This window comes from Moschus berezovskii, chromosome 5, assembly GCF_049115385.1.
Source record: "Moschus berezovskii isolate FMDL1 chromosome 5, NW_MosBer_1.0, whole genome shotgun sequence".
NCBI lineage: Eukaryota > Metazoa > Chordata > Mammalia > Artiodactyla > Moschidae > Moschus > Moschus berezovskii.
This window is the reverse complement of record NC_142464.1, coordinates 97,634,545-97,656,411: the sequence shown is the minus strand read 5'-3', so window position 1 is coordinate 97,656,411 and position 21,867 is coordinate 97,634,545. Positions and strand designations below refer to the sequence as shown.

Genomic DNA, 21,867 nt, shown 5'->3' with positions numbered 1-21,867 from the left:
ATATGATGAATAATTGCAATCTAAAGAGCAAATCGGAGAAGGCACTGGCAAGCCACTCCAGTACTCTTGCCTAGAAAATCCCATGGACGGAGAAGCCTGTTAGGCTGCAGTCCATGGGGTCGCTACGAGTCAATCATGACTGAGCGACTTCACTTTCACTTTTCACTTTCACACATTGGAGAAGGAAATGACAACCCACTCCAGTGTTCTTGCCTGAAGAATCCCAGGGACGGGGGAGCCTGGTGGGCTTCCGTCTATGGGGTCACACAGAGTCGGACACTACTGAAGTGACTTAGCAGCAAAGAGCAAATGCACTTTGGGAAACATTTTTCAGATTAAAGTTAGAATGAATGTGACTTTTTTCTCATGAGAAAAGTTTGTTTCAGAATTGCTCAGTTCTTTTATAACTCTACAGTTGTGATAAGTGTATATGATTTTCCTCATGTGTTGAACCCTGATTTTGAAGTGGAAAAAATAGGGAGTTGGTTTCAGTAAGATAAAATGTAATAAAGAGAAGAATTATATGTATAAGTGTAATAGCTAAATTTATTAAAGTTTTATAGTCTCCTATGTCAGTTTTCTCTTTGATACTAAATAAACCTGTTTTATTTTGCTATTTTATCTGAATGTCTATTTTTCTTCATTAAAATAGGCAATACAGCACTTACATATGCTTGTGCTGGAGGGTATGTAGATGTTGTAAAGGTGCTCTTGGAATCCGGTGCTAGTATTGAGGACCATAATGAAAATGGTCATACTCCTCTTATGGAAGCTGGAAGTGCTGGACATGTGGAAGTAGCCAGATTGCTGCTAGAAAATGGGGCTGGCATTAATACGCATTCCAATGAATTTAAAGAGAGTGCCCTTACATTAGCTTGTTACAAAGGTACAGTAAAACTTTTTTTTTTTTAAATGAAGTTTTTAAACTCATGAAATGACAGTTCATGTATGTAGTATGGTTATTCACTTAAAAAAATAAAAGATGGTAATAGTATGTAGTATGTTATAAATAAAAGTGTTTAAAGTATTTCAGAGGATAAAAGTTTTTAGTATGTAAAGTTTATATAATTTTAAAAATATTCAATATTATAAATGAAAAATAGTAATTGACCCAGTTTTTTTCAGAAACATAATTTTAATATGCATTGTACTTTTTAATGTTTATGCTTGCGTTTTGGCTGGTTTACACAAAAAAATCCTATTGAATTCAGAAGTATTTAGCTTGTAAATTTAAAGTAAATGCAGTGGAAGCTAAAATGATTCCTTATCAAGAAGGTATGTAAGCTGTTTCTCATGAAGAAGGAGAAAAATGGAAGAGAAAGGGAGGATATATGAAAAAAAATTGTAAGTGGTATGGAGGGAGTTTGTATTCAAAAGAACAATTTTTTAGAGTATCATCAACACGTGTAATAAAGGAAGAGCTGGTTGAAATTGAATCTACCTGCCCAGATATAGTTGTACCATGGGGTTAGTAACAGTCTTCTAAGTGATATCAGTCAACCTGAAAATATTGGTAACAGAGTAAAATATCTTATTTTGGGGGTGAAGATAATTGTCTGAATAAATACTTAATTTTCAGCTAGCTAATGATTTAGATTCTGGATTCTAAAATGATTGCCACAGAGCCGTACATTTTTCAGAATCAACCTTTATGACAGATAAATGTCTATAAATGAAGAAACTTTGCAAAAAGAAAATCTCATGAAATATTATATGTGCATAGCCATTCAGTTCAATGTTTTCTACCATCTACAGCTGTGTCTTGTTTCTATTATAAAATAAGTGATACATTTTTGACCCAGAGGCATCAAGAAAAAGCTCTTGAAAGACAAAATACAAAATTTAAGGAAGCACTCACTCTCAGTGGCTGAAACTTCACATCCACTAGCTTGTGAGTGAATGTCTCCTTAAATTTTGCACCCAGGACTTTGATTCCCTCACTGTTGTGTTGGCCCCAATGTTGTTTTTCTATTTCAGAGCAGCCAAAGTTTTGTTAGGTGTTTTGGAATAATTTCACTTAAAAACATGGCTAAAATAATCCTTATACAAATAAATGACTAAAATTTAAGTTAAATGTTAAAATAGGCTCCCAGGGACTTGATTATCTGGTGTTACAGATAATTCAGATTAAGGGTGCTTGGGAAGCCCAGCTGAGGTCTCTTAATTCTCCACTTCTGTTTGGTAGTTAAGCAGAGGTTGATCTTCATTGTGAGGGGAGGAATTTAGCCTTGGGGCAGCCTCTAGGGCAGGCTAATTGGGTGGCTTTCTCACACCTTTTCACAAATAGTTTGAAAGCGAAACTGGCTCCATTTTATCAAGCCAGCTAGCCAGTGAGCATTGAGATGGGGTTATATATAACTACTCTTCCCTCTCTGCTTTGCTTGTAGCCCCATCCTGCTGAGGTTAGGGCTTGCAGGCTTTGTTAAAGAAACTGGATAAAGAACTGAGCTCCTGGAGAACATTTTTACTACTTCCAGGGATCTGTGCACACTCTTAACTTTGTTCTATTTCTCGTGAGGTCTCCTAGAATACAAATTGACATGGAGGAGATGGGGAAGGGATAGAATTGAGGCCAAGACTAAACATTGATGTGGATCTTTGGGAAGGGAGAAGGACAGAGAGGAAGGAAATATAATTTGTAGCAAAAACAAGGTATGGCAGATACAATACTTACTCACCAAAGTTAATTTAGCTATCCAGTCCTTCCCTCCATTCCCAGTTGATTGAGAATTGATTGCAGCTCACTCCAGATAAATTTGGGGAAAAAATTAGTAACTTTTCTATTGTTTCTTACATGGTATCTGAAGTCCTTTTTAAAATATAATTGGTGATCTTTGTAACTACTCATAAGGTAATCATGTGAATTGAAGATTATGGTTTATTTGAAACTATGTAAATATATATGTATGTGTCTATATATATGTTAATATCTAAATTGATAAATATAAATGGTGTTGTTTCAAGGATATTTTTATATATACAGTTTCCAGCTTACAAACAGCGTGTTCCTAATACATCTGTGAGTTTGTTATTGAAACTTAAAGCTCATTGCCTCATAAAAATAACTTCATTGGTGATTTTTCATCCCAGGCTGCAGTTCACAAAAGCTAATTTAGTCTATAGTATGAATAACTGTGACATGCCTGGGCTTAACAAGGTTGTGGAGGGGATATTCCAGGTGCTGCATTTTAGTGCCAACCTTGTTCACCTGCAGCGAGGATTCTAGTAACAGCATTTTCTGGGGCAAAAGGGTAAGGAGTAGAACAGCACAGATTACTTGTATAATTTGTGTTGGGCCGTCAAGGGTGGCTTGTAGCTGATTTTAGTATTCTGCTGATATATTTATTACTGTAAGTTAAATACAAGTTTTCAAAATATTATAACTACTTTTTTGGATTAATAAAATATTTTTAAGTAATCTTATAAACTTTTGGTTTAGGACATCTAGAGATGGTGCGATTTCTTTTGGAAGCAGGCGCAGATCAAGAGCATAAAACAGATGAAATGCACACTGCTTTAATGGAAGCTTGCATGGTAAGATTGGTGAAATACATACTTAAAATTTATATATTAGATAGAGTCAGAGCCAGTGGATAATGAGTGCCATTTCCCTGGGTTCAGAGATTCTGTTTATCATGACTTACCGTGGATCAGAACCTTAGCTGTCTAAGTTATCAGTCATTTTCAGAGCCAGTTGAACGTTAACTTTTATCAGAGTGCTTTCGGAAGCTTTGTAGCACAACCTTCATTTTCTTGGTCTCACATAACTATACTGGTTTTATATAATTGGTGCAAAAACAACTTTCTAACAGATTGATCAAGGATGTTAAAGATGAGATCATAATCCCAAGAGTATGTACATAATACAAAGTAAACATTTTCATCAAACTCATAAAATTTATGAAAAACTTGAAATTAGAATATTGTTTGTGTTACATAATTCTTCCTCTGTCATGGTCTTTTCTCAACCCCGAATTTCTTTTTTTAAGAACTTTAGTTTGTTCTTCAGAATGTATAAGAATAGTACTCTTAAACTTTTGTATTTCAGTCTATGACTTGTGGTACAGAAATGTATCATAATAACTTTATAGACAGATTTATGAGAAAACATACCAAAGAAAAAATGACCCCAAATTAATTTGGTTTCTTGTCTCAACTTCCCTTCAGAGAATGATTATTGAAAGGATGTTAAATTTTAATTAGTAATTTAAAAGTTATTAAGTAGCCATTTAAGCCATTTTTGTTTTTCTTATTGCCATACCAGTGTGAAATCATTCTTTTGAGCAAACAGGTTTTCTTGGAGGGTTTAGAGTTCCCTGCCTGTTAAAATGAAGATAATATCCTTCTCTAGGGTTGCTTTGAGGATTAAATTAAAAAATGTATATAAAATGCTCAGTAATATCCTCATGATAAGGAACTTAAAACAGTTTTGCCACCCCACTAGAGAAACAACCTATGTGTAGATTAAATAATTAAAATGGAATATTCTGTGGACCTACTCTGCATGCAATGGAATTAAATGTTATAAGCAAATGAAAGGTATTAGTAGGGGCCATAGGTTTAGAGACTTGCTAAGAAACTGAAGTTTTAAACTGGACTTTGAAGGAAATGTAAGAGTTGACTGCTTATGGAGGAAAAAAAGTCTGAGCTTAAAGGAATAGCATTTAAGTAAAATAGTCATAAAACCATTAGAGCTGCGTAATATGGCAAGTACCAAGGTAAAAATGGGCGTGACATGTTCAAAAGAAGATGAAATATCTGTGAGGTGATGAAGAAGGAAAAAGTATATCAAAAGAAGAAAGAATGGAAAAGTGAGCCGTGGAGTTGCTAATAGTGTGGGAAAGGGAGAAAAGCTGTGGGAAAGGGAGACCGATAAAGGAGACAGAAGATATAAGTGAGAACTTCTTTTTCTTAATTTTCACTGGCATTTGATTGTGAACAACAAAGGAAGTACCATGTACATATTGTGTTCCCCTTTCACTAATACATCATGCTGAATTCCCCTACCCTAAAAAGTATTGCATTTCTCTTTTTCTACCTAATCAGAAATTTGCTTGTCCTTAAGATTCCTATGAAAATCCTACTTTCCCCTTTCTAAACTTTATCTTTTTAGCATTTAAGCTTATACTATGCAGTATTGATGTTATCTCACAGTAACCTCTTGTTTTGTGTACTTAACTGTGTTTTTTTCCTATTGATAAATAAGTTTTTTGATTGGAAGTATTTTTCTACATATTTCATATCCTCAGTCTCTATTTACCACTACAATAAATACTAAAGGAATAGAAATAGGTCAGCTTGCTTACTCAACTGTTAAATGTAGATTTATTCTATTTGAATTGAGATCAGTGAACTTCATTGTATAGCAGTTGAGAAGTATTTTTAACAATTTTTTTAAATGGTGCTGATTTACTTTTTTAATTCATTGTAATCAGGATGGCCATGTTGAAGTAGCTAGGTTACTTCTTGACAGTGGCGCCCAAGTGAACATGCCTGCTGATTCATTTGAATCGCCGTTGACTTTGGCTGCATGTGGTGGGCACGTGGAACTTGCAGCTTTGCTTATTGAAAGAGGAGCTAGCCTGGAAGAAGTCAATGATGAAGGCTATACACCACTGATGGAAGCCGCTCGTGAAGGACATGAAGAAATGGTGGCTTTACTTTTAGGCCAAGGTAACCAAAACCAATCAAGATACTAAGGCATAAATGTGTAACATGTAAGATGATAATTTATAAAGTTGAATTTAATTATTTCGTCTTTCCAGTAGATTCATAATGAGGTGCTAAAGTATTTGCTCTGAAAATAACTCCCATACTGTGCTAAATAAAATATACTTCTTTAATATTTAAGAGCTTTCAGAGCCTTTGTGTGCTGTGTGAATAACAGATACTGGGGGTGGGGTAGGGTTTTGATTATATATTTCTAACTTTCTGTGCCTTAAAAATTATCATCTCTAGTATTATTGTGAGAGTTTATAGCTATGTATAAAGCTTTTAGGACATTTTTGTCATACTGTGCCAGTTAAGTGTTAGCTGTAGTGATGGTGGTAGTAGTGATAATGTTGTGATCTTGGACAAGTTAATTAATCTCATTTCCTTAGCTGCAAAAGTAGAGCTAATGAAAATGTGTAAAATGCATTAAATATTTCCTGACAAATAATAGCATGTTAAATATTATATGTTATTTTCATCAACATCTTTACCATCATTATTTTGGATCTTTATAACAAGGGACTATGTTTTATTTTTCCTAAGTCCTTAAATCACATTACTTGTATCAGTGCCTTCTGACTGAATCTTATTCCAGCAGTGTATATCAAATATGGACTCATGGATATGGTTTTGATAGTTTTCTTTATTTTTAACTGCCTCTTGAAGTGGGGGGAGAGGCACTTTATCATTTAGTAAAGTAATATAAATGTTCATTTTTGAAATATAGTTTATTAGGAAATAACCATTCTTTGCTTATCTCTGGAATAAATTAATGATTTTCTTTAAATATATTTTAGGAGCAAATATCAATGCACAGACAGAAGAAACTCAAGAAACTGCCTTGACTTTGGCTTGCTGTGGAGGGTTTCTGGAAGTGGCAGACTTTTTAATTAAAGCAGGAGCTGATATAGAACTGGGGTGTTCTACCCCTTTAATGGAAGCTGCTCAAGAGGGTCATTTGGAGTTAGTTAAATACTTACTAGCTGCAGGTAGGCATTTTTGCCTTTGGGGGCTGTGCTTTGTTTGTTGTTGTTTTTTTTTTTGCATGATTTATATAAATAAAAGTGTTACAAGGCAAATAACTTTTTTCTGTATGATGCACTGAATGTGTGTAGAAAAATAATAAGATACATTTTTGTGTGTATTCTGAGTAAATAATTTACCTTATTGCTGTTCAAAGTATCTGCAGTTTTAATTTTAAGCAGTATTCTGTTTCTAGCTTTTTTTCTTTTTTGCTTTTAAACATGCAGACAATATTCTCTATTTCTAGATATGAATAAGGCTATTTTGTGTAATCTGAGGCGATGTGGCTTCTCTAAAAGAATTTTCAGTATCCACATTTGTGTCTTATGATTCTTTTGTTAAGGCTGTGTGTCTAACACCACTGCAGGAGCTAATGTTCATGCAACAACAGCAACAGGGGATACAGCACTAACGTATGCCTGTGAAAATGGTCATACTGATGTAGCCGATGTCTTACTTCAGGCAGGAGCAGATCTGGTAAGCCATGGCACTTTCCAAATCTTAATACTTAAAGCTAAGACAAGAAATTAACTTAAAATCCTGTGGAGACTGTAGACAAAAGGTATTTCTTCCAATTTTATGTTCACCTTTTCACCATTGTTTATTCATCTAGTCATATTTTTTCCCTACACTGTTTTGTGTCCATTCTTATTTCCTCGTTAACAGCAATACCCAGTCAAATACCCCTGTCCCTCTACAAAAAAGGAAAAATTTTATGTTTGATATGTTAATAATTAATAGTAATAATTAGTACAAATTTTCTTTTAGGTACTTAACTATTTCTAGAAGTTTCTTTGATTTGTCATAAAAAAGGCACATGTTGCCTAGGGGCATTTCACTCTAGTTTAGGAAATAAATTGTACCTGTACCATTCAAAGCATTATTAAATAAAGGAGTTAAAAAGATAAGTAATATTTTCTTTCAGATACTTTTATTTTTTAAATATTTAAATTTTTGGCTGTGCTGGGTCTTTTTCTAGTTATGCTGCTTGGGCTTTTTCTAGTTATGGCAAGTGGGGGGATGCTCTCTAGATGCAGTATGTGGGCTTCTCATTGCAGTGGCTTCTTTTAGTGAGAAGGGTGAAATACTGAGGTCATTCTTAGATTATGAAGAGGTGTCATAGGGAAAGGATAAACAGAAAGCTCAGAAGAGGTGAAGATGTCATCTGAGATGTTATGTTTGGGGCTGGATAAGGTTTACAAAGATAGATACTGTGATGTTGTAACAAAAGAGGTTCCTCTGGTTGGAAAAATTAGTAAGAGTACAGACTGAGAGATAGGGAAAAATAAAGCAATTATCTGTGGGGGAAAAAAGCATTCTTCCAGTTTAGTCTGTGTGGAAGTAAGAAAAGTAGGTTTTAGTTAAACCATGAGCACCTGTGTGTTTTCATGTAGCAGTTCATAGTTTATGACAGAAATTCACACAGGCAGAAACAGGCTCCTCAATTAACTTTTTCTTAATAAAATTAGATTTCTTAATTAAATTAGATTACTGTTATGGTCTCTTTTGGCTCTGTGTTGGTATAACTCTTGAAGAGCTTATGATGCATGTTATAGTCTAGCTAGTTATGTGCCTGTTTCTCTTATTAGGTTTTGACCTACTTCAGATTAGGGGCTGTATTTCCAGTGTTTACCACAGTGACTGTGAAACATGGCAGCAGTGTAATCTTGCTTAGTTAATTGCAGTTAAAACAATGTAGTGTATGACTTAAGAGAAAAATCATCAGATGTAAGTGTAAAAAGAATGACATATAAAATGCTTTATAAAAGGTAGTTTTGCAAACCTTTATACTGTAAGACCTGAAAATTTTTCCTGTGCTGATATTCTGAATCATAAGAATGCAATTGGTTCTCCATCCTTTTGAAACCCAAAAAATCTGTAGTAATATCTTGTCGTTGGTAGTATTAAAAAGATATTTAAATTATCACTGTATATGTAAGGTAAAATAGAAATAATGAGAAGTATATAAGAGAGAGTGGTGTACTTTAAAAATTCATGCAGATAAGATAAAAACTTATGAAAAGAAAATTACTTGTAGTGGATGGAGATAATGTTGATTGTTTGGAGAGGGCTGTGCTAGAGTGCCATTCATTGCTCAAGTTCCACAATCCCTTTTGTAGAGAGAGAAGGAAAAATTAGCCAGATGGATTCAGATAAGGTCATAGCAATCACTGAATATGATTTCAGTTCTTAATATATTTCCAAAGAGCATGCTTCTAATTTGAGATGGTTTAAAGAATGTATTCCTTGATATACTTCAGAGCACGTTATTTAAAATATTTTAGATTCCAAAATTAGTCCAATTCTTTTCCTTTTGATTTTCATGAAAAAGAATAATTGTTCACTGGAAATTAAATATCAAGTAAGTCTGTATTTTTTAAACAGGAGCATGAATCTGAAGGTGGAAGAACTCCTTTAATGAAAGCTGCACGAGCTGGCCATGTTTGTACTGTTCAGTTCCTAATTAGTAAAGGTAGGTTTGTGTAAGGCAGTGATTTTTTTCCCAGAGAGGTCTATTCCCTTCCCTTGGGTATTAAGAGATTTAGAGGTAAAGGACATTTTGTGTGTATCATATGATGGAGGAATGCTCCTGAGATTTTTGTGAGTGAGTAGTTGATAAATACCCTGCAACACATAGAACCATTCCATGAAGAGTTGTCATACTGGGTAGCACACTTGTTGAGTAACATTTCAATAAAGAAAAATTTCTCTATGTAAATGAGTGTTTAGATTGCTTGAAGTCTGTTTTGTTCATGTTTATCTTGAAACCTAGATTTTTGTGCCAAGTTTCTGCCACTGATTAACTTGCAGGCGAAACACTTTTCTCCTTCATTTATATTTCCCTGGGCCTAGGTTTCCCTCTTTGTAAAATATAAGGAAATAATCATAAATATAGCACAGCCCACCCAAAAAAAGCTGAACATTGAAATGAAAAAATATGCCAAAAATGCTTTTTCGTTCGTGGTCATTTATTCTATTTGAAAACCAACATCCTTATTAACAAAAGTAGCATGTTATTACTTTCTTTAAATTATCTCTTTGGTATTTACTATATGAGTTCAAGTTGAAACTTTTTCATGAACTTCAGTATAGAAGATTAGAGATTTTACTTTTGATTCAACATTGATAAAGAGAGATTATGTAGAAGATATACAATTAAAAAGGCAATATATGCCATTTCTTTTTTACCAAAAATACTGAAGTTTGTTGATAAATCAGAAATAATTTATTGGTCAAATTATTTTAGGCAATTTAAACACTTGTATTACATGTTTATGAATAACACATGATATTCAAGAATGAAATTATTTTCAGTTATTATCTTCTCTCTTCCTTTGTTTAATTTTAATGAATCTGATTCCAGTTTCTTCCTGCTATTTTTTCCATTTGCCACATGCCTCACACAGTGCTGCAAATCAGGGATGAGAATTTTACTATTACTTCCTATTTTTTGTTAATTCCTTCCATTATTTGGCCCATAGAGGGCAGTGTGATTAATTAATTTATTGGTTTTTTAGTCATCTTGTCCACTGAAGATACAAAAATTTAGATAAAATTTTATATTTTACTTTTATAAAATAGTGATTATGTTAAGAGTAATATATACTTTTATCCTTAATTTTTAATGTTGCATACTTAAACATTTATAGATGAAATTATTTGTTTGGGATTTATTTTAGAATAATTCAAGATGGGAGAGGAGAATGGATGTAGGTATATGTGAAATGAGATTGGCCATGTTTATAATCATTGAAACTGGGTAATGAGTGTGTGGGGCTTTATTACCCTGTTCTCTCTACTCTTTGATTTTGAAGTCTACCATAATTTAAGAAACAACATTTTATTAACATTATTTTTCATGGATTGTCTCTCTTAGGAGCAAATGTGAATAGAACTACAGCTAATAATGACCATACTGTACTGTCCCTGGCTTGTGCAGGGGGTCATCTGGCAGTAGTGGAACTACTTTTGGCTCATGGGGCAGATCCAACTCACCGTTTAAAAGTATGTAACTCAAATGTTTCAGGTAGCATTGTGAATTAATCTTCACTCTTGAGCATAGCACGTTATCTACAAGTTCAACTTGTATTGACATTCTGAATGTGTTCATTTTATGTTTTTAGAGAAAAGTGTTCTTTACTAAAATTGAAACTGTAATGTGTCTGGGACCTGTTGGCTTTATCGTCTGTAAATTAATTTGAAAAACTTTTTTTCCCTTTCCATATTCACTCTTTTAGGATGGCTCGACTATGTTGATAGAAGCAGCAAAAGGTGGTCATACAAGTGTTGTTTGCTATCTTTTGGACTATCCTAATAATTTGCTTTCAGCCCCTCCACCAGATGTCACTCAACTAACCCCGCCATCCCATGATTTAAATAGGGTAAGATTCTAAACTAAAGCATTTTATATTGTATTATCTTTATCCCTTTTTAGTCATAGTTCCAGATTAAACTAGAATGATTGTTTTTTGTTATAATATGCAATTCTCTTTAAAGGTAATGTACTTGATACAGTTAATGACCATTCAGTATAATACTCACATTCTAGATTGATATCATTTTGCTTTTCTTTCTTACTATAGCCAGAATAACCTTTTGATTTCCAAGTCTGTTTAAAAAAATTATCTTGGAGGGATTTCCTTGTCCCAGTGGATGGGACTTTTGTGGCCAGAAAAAGAAAAGTCATGGAAATAATTTGATACCAACATATTTTAAGTAAATATGTTGTTCCCTGAGATTATGTCATGTTAAAAAATATTTTGAATGGATCTTCATAACTTATTCTTCATTCTGTGGCATCCAATCGCACAGTCATATCCAACTCTATGCGACCCCATGGATTGCAGCCTGCCAGGCTCCTCTGTCAATGGGGATTCTCCAGGCAAAAATACTAGAGTGAGTTGCCATGCCCTCCTCCAGGGAATTTTCCCAACCCAGGGCTCGAACACAGGTCTCCCACATTGCAGGCGGATTCTTTACCAACTGAATCGTTTAAAGCATATTATATAATGGAAGGTATAGGAAAAGCAGAAATATAACCAGTTTCATTTGTCTTAGGCTCCGCGAGTACCAGTTCAAGCACTGCCCATGGTTGTCCCACCTCAGGAGCCTGACAAACCACCTGCCAATGTTGCCACCACTCTTCCCATCAGGAATAAAGGTCAGTTATACTTCTAAAGCCTTCAGGTTGTCCAAGTAAAAATGATAAGATTGAAAAATAGCCATTTAAAATTATTTTTCCAGAAAGAAAAGAATTTTACTAAGTTGGCATACAAATTTTTAAAAACAATGAAAAAAGCATGTTATTGGGAAAGAACATAGTTGAGAGCACGAATTTGTGCTGGAATGAGAAGTATTAATAGAAATTCAGATGCTCATCTTTGATGCAATTCTGATTATCTGTGATTTTCTCTAATATTTAGTCATTTCTATTCATGTTAAAATATTAGACTGGGTATAATTGGGTGACATTTTTGTAAATTACTGAAATTTCTGTAGTGATATAAGGCATAATATTAATAGCTAGATCAAAATTAAATTTTATTTTAGAATGACTGGTTTAATATAGATTTTATATCTGAAATACCTTTTCTCAACCAAGAATTCAAAAGTTACTTCAGATATGGTTGTTTGTTTCTCTAGAACTCTCAGGTCCATATTTTACTTGTGGATGTTACATCATGTATGATTCATAAGTCATGTCCCGAAACAGCGACTAGTTTGAATCAGTTTTTCTTTTTAGAAAGTTTTGCTTGAAGAACCAGTGTGGCTTTAACTTTTTGGTTTTTGGCTACCTGTATTATTTTACCAACAGTAATACTAAGTATTTCCACCAGTTCTTTTCAATCAGTGCTACCAATCTAGAGCCTTGGCACCTTTTTCAGTTGGTATACCAAGCAAATGATTGCCATACCGATAGCCAGATACGTTTATTCACCTGGCTGTCGGAAGATAAATGAATGTCATAGTTCAGCATCTTTTCTTCCAGGGAAACTGAATTCCAGTTGTCTACTGGCTAAGTAGCTTTATGAATATGTGAATTTCTATCTTACCTTTATCAGTCTTGAAGATGGTAGGCCCCAACAAATATTTATTTTAGTTGAATTTTAATTTCCTGGTACTTCTCAGTGGTTTGAGTACTCTTTGTGTGTATGTGTGTGTGTTTAAAAGGCACAGATTATGAAATGTAGAAAAACCTTGACTTAGAGGTTTAAGTTTTCTCTACATCATAATAATTTAGCATTTTTCTGTTCTTATGATAAGTTTTTACATCTTTATGATCAGGTGAGGTATCTATCTACACATAGTCTTAGATTTTAATTGTACCACTTTGATATCACAAATCTGCATCCCTCTATTGTCTAATTTTAGCCATGTGATATTTTTAAAATTCTGAAATTGATTTCCCAAAGATTATTCTATGCACATAAAATACATACATTTTATATTTATGATAAAGAAGGTGGATTTGTTTTTAACTCCTTAACAATGCATTTTTACCTTCTGTGGATATAATAACTTGGTGCATAACTGTTGGCACTAAACCTCCCAACAGTAACTCTGTAATGAGGATGCCATTCATGTGCACTTCTGAGGGGGTTTCTTTTTCACACAGCTGCTTCTAAACAAAAGTCCAGCAGCCATTTGCCAGCAAACAGCCAGGATGTACAGGGTTACATCACCAATCAGTCTCCAGAGAGCATTGTAGAAGAGGCTCAGGGAAAGTTAACAGAACTGGAACAGAGGATAAAGGAAGCCATAGAAAAGAATGCACAGCTGCAGTCGTTGGAACTGGCTCATGCTGACCAGCTTACCAAGGAGAAGATCGAGGAGCTGAACAAAACAAGGGAGGAACAAATCCAGAAGAAACAAAAGATTTTGGAGGAACTACAGAAAGTAGAACGAGAGTTACAACTGAAAACTCAGCAGCAGCTAAAAAAGCAGTATCTAGAGGTTAAAGCTCAAAGAATTCAACTTCAGCAGCAGCAGCAACAGTCTTGCCAACATCTGGGACTGCTGACTCCGGTTGGGGTTGGAGAGCAGCTTTCTGAGGGAGACTATGCACGATTACAGCAAGTGGATCCCGTTTTGCTTAAAGATGAACCCCAGCAAACTGCTGCTCAGATGGGTTTTGCAACAATCCAGCCTCTGGCCATGCCTCAAGCTTTGCCTCTGGCGGCAAGTCCCTTGCCTCCAGGGTCCATCGCAAATCTTACAGAACTGCAAGGAGTGATAGTTGGACAGCCAGTACTGGGCCAAGCACAGTTGGCAGGGCTGGGGCAAGGAATTCTGACAGAAACACAACAAGGGTTAATGGTAGCCAGCCCTGCTCAGACCCTCAATGACACGCTGGATGACATCATGGCAGGTGGGTTTATATTGTTATGAGCAGGTATCAAATATGATTTGCTTAAGGCGAGTAAGAGTGTGCCAGAATTTTTTGCCATTACCCAACTTGAGAACTATTTCTGGACTCTTTACCCATGTATATCTTTAGAAATATTATTTCAATCTCAGAAGTTCTCAGATGGATACAGGTCAAATTAAAAATTAGCTCATTCAGTGCAAGTGGCTGAAACTTTCTGGCTTAGGTGGGTAGGCTGGGAATCTAGGTGTTTTGGTAGTCGGGTTGATGTTTAATTTTTTGTTTGTTTCTTGTTTTTTTCTAAGTTAAGAATACTGATAGAATTTTGGCTTTTTTGCTTCTGTATTCACACTGATAAACTGGGAAATTGATAGAAGTTGAACTGCAAAACTAGTAGGATACATCAGAAATCTTATTTGTGAACAAAAATACTTTATATCCTGTTGAATCAGACTTCAAATCTGATGAATATTAAAAAAAAAAAAAGTAAATACTTTTACAACACTAAAAAAGTACCAAACCAAATAAGATTTGATTATATAGTATGTCAGTGATTTATCTTTTATGAATGTTAATGTGAAGTTTCTTTCTAATTGTAATTGTATTATGGAAAGATGTAGTCCCCTGACAGTATCATAAATGATATATCTTTAACTGGGTAGCCGGAGAATTTTTTAAACATTTTAATTAGTTTCATTGGCAAAGAAGAATATTTTAGGAAGTTGTTTCAGTGGTTCTAGTTCTATTTACTTATTGAATATTTTTCATGAGTTTTATAACAAACTAGTAGAATGAGATTTTACAGGGTTATGAACCGTAAGAATACTATACTTAAAAGGACATTTTTTTCCATTAAAAAAAAAAATGAATCAGAAAAGGAAGGAACAGGGAAAAACAAAGGGATTAAATAGGTGAATTTTGATAATTTTTATCTGCTCTCTTCTCCCTTTTTCATTCTTTGGTTTATATTTAAAGGATGATTGAATTTTTCTAATTTTGAAACTATGTTTAAGTAGCATTATATATGATAGTGAGATTATATATAGGTAAGTTGCTCAAAGAGTTGTGTCTGACTCTTTGTGACCCCGTGGACTGTAGCCCACCAGGCTCCTCCGTCCATGGGATTCTCCAGGCAAGAATACTGGAGTGGGTTGCCATTGCCTTCTCCAATAGTTTAACTTTTAATTTTTTAAAAGAATAAGAGAAAACTAAATTGTATAGTGTTGAGATATTTAGTTGGGCCTTCTGGTTATTCAGAGGTAAAGAATCCACCTGCAGTGCAGGAGATGTGGGTTTGATCCCTGGGTAGGGAAGATCACCTGGAGGAGGGCATGGCAACCCACTCCAGTGTTCTTGCCTGGAGAATCCCATGGACAGAGCCTGGTGGGCTACAGTCTGTAGGATCTCAAAGAGTTGGATATGACTGACGTGAAGAGCAGGCGTATATGAGATATTTAGTAGGTAACATTGAGAAACTAAGAAACCAACTAATGAGACAGATTTTGTACTTAGAAATTACTCAAAAGTTTCCCAGTTCTCTTCTAGTATCACCTCAACAGTAATATGTGGAATGAAAATTTCTGCTGATCTTAAGACGGTCCAGTAAATACATCAGAAAAAATTGCTGTTAATCAGTAGTAAGAACAATAAAGATTCTTGTGTTTAAGAAGTATAAATTTTTTTTATAGATTTGAAAATTACTACCAATCACCATTAGCTGTTTATAATAATTGGGAATGTAATTTTAAAAATAGTAGATATATTATGAAAATTGAAGCATACATTATTAGCTCCAAATCCCAAATTTGATATTTCTTTCATGACCATTCATTTAGATCGTAATGGTATTCTTTCTATTATGTACATTGAACTACCAAAGAATGTATAGAATTGAGTTACTTATTCAATTAAGTGAAGAATGGACATTGCATACCAATGAATATTTTTAAAATTTTGATATGCTATCAGAATTTACCTGATGTTCTTGGGCATAGTTATCAATAATGATTTGCCAGTTGTATAATTTTTATGCCAGTCAGAATCATTGGAGGCTTGTAGTTTTTCTGTGATTTGTTTACCAAACAAAAATAATTAAATTCTCCCCGTGTTACAGGTATCTTCATATAAAAATTTTTTAAAGTGTAAAACTTTTCAGGAAATATGACAATTACTTGTCATATTGTAAAAATGCTTGCTTGTTTATTCTCATTTATATGGGGAGAGGAGAGATGGCCAGAATAAAGAACAGGATTAAAAACCACCAGCTACCTCCCTGCAACCCATCCCTGCATCATGCATGTACACATGCACAAACATACACATATACGTTCACTTCCCCAGCATTTCTTTAAACTTTTTCTGTGGTAGTACTTGTTATTTCAGTTGACTAATAACCATTTCCATTTCTTTGGATTTTTAAATATAACTTCATTAGGCTTAGTCTTGTCTTTCTTTTTTCCTTAAGCGTAATCTCTGTCCTTTATTCATTAGTCCCAGTTTATTAGATGCTCTTATAAGGTTCAGTTGCTTTTTCTCTAGCACTTGGCTGGCCAAGATCTTCTATCTTCCCTGGTTTCTATACTAGCCAAAGCAAGATCAGTTCCCTATTTAACCAGTCTTAACACCTTGCTTTGCTGTGCTCTCAAGATCTCTTCTTTCCTTACCTGTTGTTAAAACCTCGCTGGACTCTTTAACACTAATGAAGTTCCACATGTAAAGATCTGGTCTGTACCATAGTTCCTTCAGGTACCACATATTTACAGTTATTAATTTTAATTGTAGAGAATGGATGAGTGACAGGCAGTTATTTAGTTTTAGTAAAGCAATTTCATAGGTACCTGAAAGGAAGTGATATGAGGAAATTGATTTTTCCTATCTCCTTGACCAAAAATAAGAAAACCAATTTAATATGTTCTTTAGAAGAACTGACTGTAATGGAAATATAAATTATAATTTAGCCATTTAACAGTAAAGCTGAGATTTTTTTGTTGTTGTTTAGTATCAGTTTAGTATCATGAAGTAAAAATCAGGTTTTTGGACAGATTGATGTTCATTCTGTTTAAGCTAATTTTGTGTTTAGGTTAGTATGTTCATTTGTGAATATCTAATCAAATGAGAATATGGAATCTATTTTACGAGCCATAGATTTTATATGGTTTTGAAATTTTTATCTAAAATGTGTACATTTGAATTGTCTTGATCTTTTTCTTAACATACAAAACTACCAGTAACAATATCAAGGTCATTAGGTGATTAATGAATTAGTACATACCCTTTTCTATTGATCTGGATCCCTAAGGATTTGAAGAGTGTGTTTTGTTTGTTTTGTTTTGTTTCCTCCTTTGTTTTTCTTTTGGCTTTTAAGTGGACTTAAAAATGTATAACTATAGAATGTGTGTTGCTATAATGTATAGTGTATGTTTGTGCCTGAACTGAGGATTTCATGTAAAATAGATTTTTTAATTGACAATCATGTTTATAATTGTTATAATAAGGTCAATTTCAGTTTTGTTCTTGGTAGGATCATAAATAACCTCTCTTGCTGGTTTCAGATCCAGTTGTGAATCATGATTGTTTTCTGTCTGATGTAGTTGATAACTACGTTGGTAACTTACGTCCATACTACTGTTGATCATTCAAGATTAGCATTTTCAATAAGGGGGGAAAGGATTGATATTTCACATGTCAACTCCAAAAGTCAGTTGATGAGGGAGTAAAAGTACCCTCAACTGCTACCACCTTGAAATTCTCCCACTTCAAGTACTGACCTATTTAGCCCCTTCTTAATTTACTTATTTTGGTGAAAATAATACCATGGCAAAATTACACTTATAAGAACTAACAATAATCTGCATTTGAAGGATGGTTGCATGCATGCATTTATTTCTACCCTAATCTTTTAATTTCGTCCTTCTAAGTCCAGTGTGATTGCTTGATTGATTGGTGGGCATTTTACCTCCTTCAGAATAATTTCTGTACATGAGAAACTGTTTCTGTGTGAGGATCAAATTTATATATATATACATACTGTCATACTGAGGGCTACCCCCTGTCTACAGCTAATAAAAGAATAGGAAGTATTTTAAATAGTCCATAGTGAATATCCCCAGTGATATTACTTTCATTAGTTCTAGACTATGAGGTGTGAAATTGGCAGGTAAAAGTCACATTTTCTCCTTCTGAACTTGACTATTTTAACTTTTATTCCTTTTCTGATTAAGAAGACATATGGATAGCCATTTGCATATATATTAATTTTAATTCATAAAATCATTTTTGTTTTCAGGGTTATTTTGAACTAAAGTTTTATGATTACATACCATAAGAGGGGAATTTGTTTTCCACATGGATTATTGTTTAGCAAATGGGTTAATTTCAATATATATTTAAATTGCTCTGTGTCCAATGTCAGAAATAACCAGGAAAATGAGTTTTTAGTGCTATGGCAGTCTCTCTGTAGATATTTTGTTTTTAAATATCTTTAACTATTTTCTAATAATTATTTCTTGCTGTTACCTAACAGTGTTTCATCCTTATTAAGTGCAGTTATTTTGTCCAACAGCAGTCAGTGGAAGAGCATCTGCAATGTCAAACACTCCTACCCACAGTATCGCTGCTTCCATTTCCCAACCTCAGACTCCAACTCCAAGCCCTATCATCTCTCCTTCAGCCATGCTTCCTATCTACCCTGCCATTGACATTGACGCGCAGGTAAGTCCACACCCAGGAGTGACAGCTCTAGCTGCATTATATCATTGTGAAACTTTCATCAGTGATTTTAATCATCCTAGACTGCTTTGTCTCTGGGCAAGGACTTGAGCCACAGTATAAATTACAAAATCCACATTTAAAGCAATAAAATTCCAAGCACAGATTATTACTGATAATTACTGTGAAGATTTGGTTTCCACAGTCATCAAGTAATCTTTTTTTCTTAAACTTTAGAAGAGGATGTCAAAAGACAGAACTTAAGATTTGTGTATTTTATCTAAACTTTAATTAGAAGCTGTATTTTAAAGTTCATATTGGATTCCATTTAATATCATATATATACTCAGTTGCATTTATATTGTCTTTGAAAATTCTGATCTTGCTGACAGAAGTATGTAGTAAGTCTGTGTGTCTGTATATAATACCTGTTAAGTTGTTTTTTTTAAAAAAAAAGTTATTTTAAAACATTTACTTACCATGAAACCTCAGAGCAAAATGAGGTTGGGAAGAAAGGATAGCTTGTGTTTCTTCCTGAAGTAATTCCAAGAGGCCTAACTTACAAGACTGCTAAAGGAGGTAAGGGTATGTGGCTTTCTTCAGGACTGAAAAATGTTTGCAGTTTATTTAGTTTTGTGTTTCGATTAATACCTGATACACTAGTAGGAGAGTGGTAGTGTACATTATAAAACTTGTTTATAAATGATCAGTTCTTTATAAATATCAGTTTTAGGGAAGGAGAGAGGGAGAGAGAAAGTGTGTGTGTGTATCATTGCACCATTAAGCTATTGAAAATAAAGCCTCCTTTTCATTAAAATGTTTCTTGGTAATACTGTGGAAAAGGAATTTAATTTGTTCTTATTTGCTTTTCTTATTATAAGATCTAACTTTTTTGTTTTGTTTTGAGCACTTAAAATTGTCAGGGGCTATTTTTAAGGAATAACCTTATGGGGTCGTGGAGAGTCGGACACAACTGAGCGTCTGAACTGAACTGAACCTTCAGACTACACATATGAGTTGCTACTGCTGCTGCTAAGTCACTTCAGTCGTGTCCGACTCTGTGTGACCCCATAGACGGAAGCCCACCAGGCTCCCCCATCCCTGGGATTCTCCAGGCAAGAACACTAGAGTGGGTTGCCATTTCCTTCTCCAATGTGTGAAAGTGAAAAGTGAAGTCGCTCAGTCGTGTCCGACCCTTAGTGACCCCACGGACTGCAGCCTACCAGGCTCCTCCATCCATGGGATTTTCTAGGCAAGAGTACTGGAGAGTTCAGTTCAGTTCAGTTCAGTCGCTCAGTTGTGTCCGACTCTCCGCGACCCTATGAATCACAGCACGCCAGGCCTCCCTGTCCATCACCAACTCCCGGAGTACACTCAAACTCATGTCCACAGAGTCGGTGATGCCATCCAGCCATCTCATTCTCCGTCGTCCCCTTCTCCTCCCGCCCCCAACCTTTCCCAGCATCAGAGTCTTTTCTAGTGAGTCAACTCGTTGCATGAGGTGGCCAAAGTATTGCAGTTTCAGCTTTAGCATCAGTCCCTCCAATGAACACCCAGGATTGATCTCCTTTAGAATGGACTGGTTGGATCTCCTTGCAGTATAAGGGACTCTCAAGAATCTGAGTAGTTGCTCCTAAAACCCCATTTTCCAGATGAAAAAATAGAGGCTAAGAGGGACATTAAGAATTTGGCTTACAATCACTTCATTTAACTAAGATGTGGTGGGGCTGGTAGTCAAACTTAGGTGTGTTTAACTTCAAAGGTACCCTTCCAGCTAACATACTATAAACCTCATTTTTCATTAAAGAAAAAGACATTCATTTGATGAACCACAATGGTTTACATTTCTTAAGGATTGCATTATAGAATTGGATTGAACTTTTTATTGAATTTGCATTATTTTCTCCAATCTGTTTTGCTCTGAATCTGTTAATGTTTTAACCGGAGTATTTTTTCCAGTTTTTATGGGATCAAAAATTGGTCCATAAGTAAAAATAAAACTTCACCAAAATATAAAAGGATTTCGTTTTTAATGCTTTAAAATAAAACAGCCCCAGAAAAGGTTCCATTAGTATGATCATGAATTTATTGAGTTTGAGATTCTTATAATGAAATGATAATGAAATTTTGTCTAAATTTACTACTTAGCCAGCATAAATTAATTTCTGAGAAGCTGCATAAAAATACTTCTAAAACATTAAAATTTAAAATACAACATACATTTTAAATGTCGTGCACATTTTTATTAAAAAAAATTTGACTATTGCTCCTTAAAAATCTGCTTCTTTACATGAGGTTTTTCAGATGGGTTAGAGTAATTTGAGTTAACAATACTTTTCTTTAAGTTTACCATAATTACATAGTTAAGAATTATAAATTTCTTGTATTACATATTTTGGAACACATAGTACAGAATTAATATTCAGAAATAATTGCTTACCACTTTTTCTTTAACTTTCAGTGTTGCTTTTTTAAATTTACTAGTTTTTATGATACCAGGAAGTTACTTAAAGTGGTATATGTAAGATTCTTTGCTACTTAATCCATCTGAAGTTTTTACTAGATTCTCAAATACAAATGCCATGAGATTTTACGTAATGCATATTTTGATTTATGTGTGACAATACTGTGCTATTATAGACAGGTGATATGATGAAAAAGTTAGTACTAAGATTCTTCTATTACGAAAGATTAAAAGTTCTCTAATAATTGAATCCTTCATGTGTTTATTTAAGAAAGCTTAAACTTTTTGTTCTTAGCACTTTACAGATACTTATTTCTTAATCTTTATAACAGTACCATGAAGTAGGTACAGTTACTATTCCCATTTTACAGGTGAGGAGAGAGGTCTTACCTAAAAGCCAATTTTTAGTGCAGCCAGCTTTCAAATGAACGAACACTCTGGGTCTAGAATCTGAAAAATGAATCTGCCTAGATAAGGTGTCTTGTGTGTTTAATCTTTGCATTGTTTTAGCATATTTCCTACGTCGTACCACATATTTATCACAAATTTTAAGGAAGAACAGAAGTTTAATTTTTAACGCTTCAGTACCTCTCAG

At 34.2% G+C, this 21,867-nt stretch overlaps 1 protein-coding gene across 5 annotated transcripts in view; it reads left to right on the top strand.

Annotated features, from left to right (window-relative positions):
- Positions 1–21,867, top strand: part of ANKRD17 (ankyrin repeat domain 17) — a 178,075-nt gene that overhangs the window by 95,271 nt on the left and 60,937 nt on the right. For 2 of the 5 annotated variants that reach the window (XM_055434759.2, XM_055434761.2), the window contains exons 6-16: positions 653–886; positions 3,440–3,534; positions 5,436–5,673; positions 6,510–6,701; positions 7,079–7,212; positions 9,121–9,208; positions 10,613–10,740; positions 10,974–11,117; positions 11,794–11,896; positions 13,352–14,104; positions 18,663–18,811. In XM_055434759.2, the coding sequence (XP_055290734.2) occupies positions 653–886; positions 3,440–3,534; positions 5,436–5,673; positions 6,510–6,701; positions 7,079–7,212; positions 9,121–9,208; positions 10,613–10,740; positions 10,974–11,117; positions 11,794–11,896; positions 13,352–14,104; positions 18,663–18,811 (2,258 nt within the window). The remainder of the gene's footprint in view (positions 1–652; positions 887–3,439; positions 3,535–5,435; positions 5,674–6,509; positions 6,702–7,078; positions 7,213–9,120; positions 9,209–10,612; positions 10,741–10,973; positions 11,118–11,793; positions 11,897–13,351; positions 14,105–18,662; positions 18,812–21,867) is intronic. The other 3 variants (XM_055434760.2, XM_055434763.2, XM_055434762.2) reach the window with 3 other exon arrangements.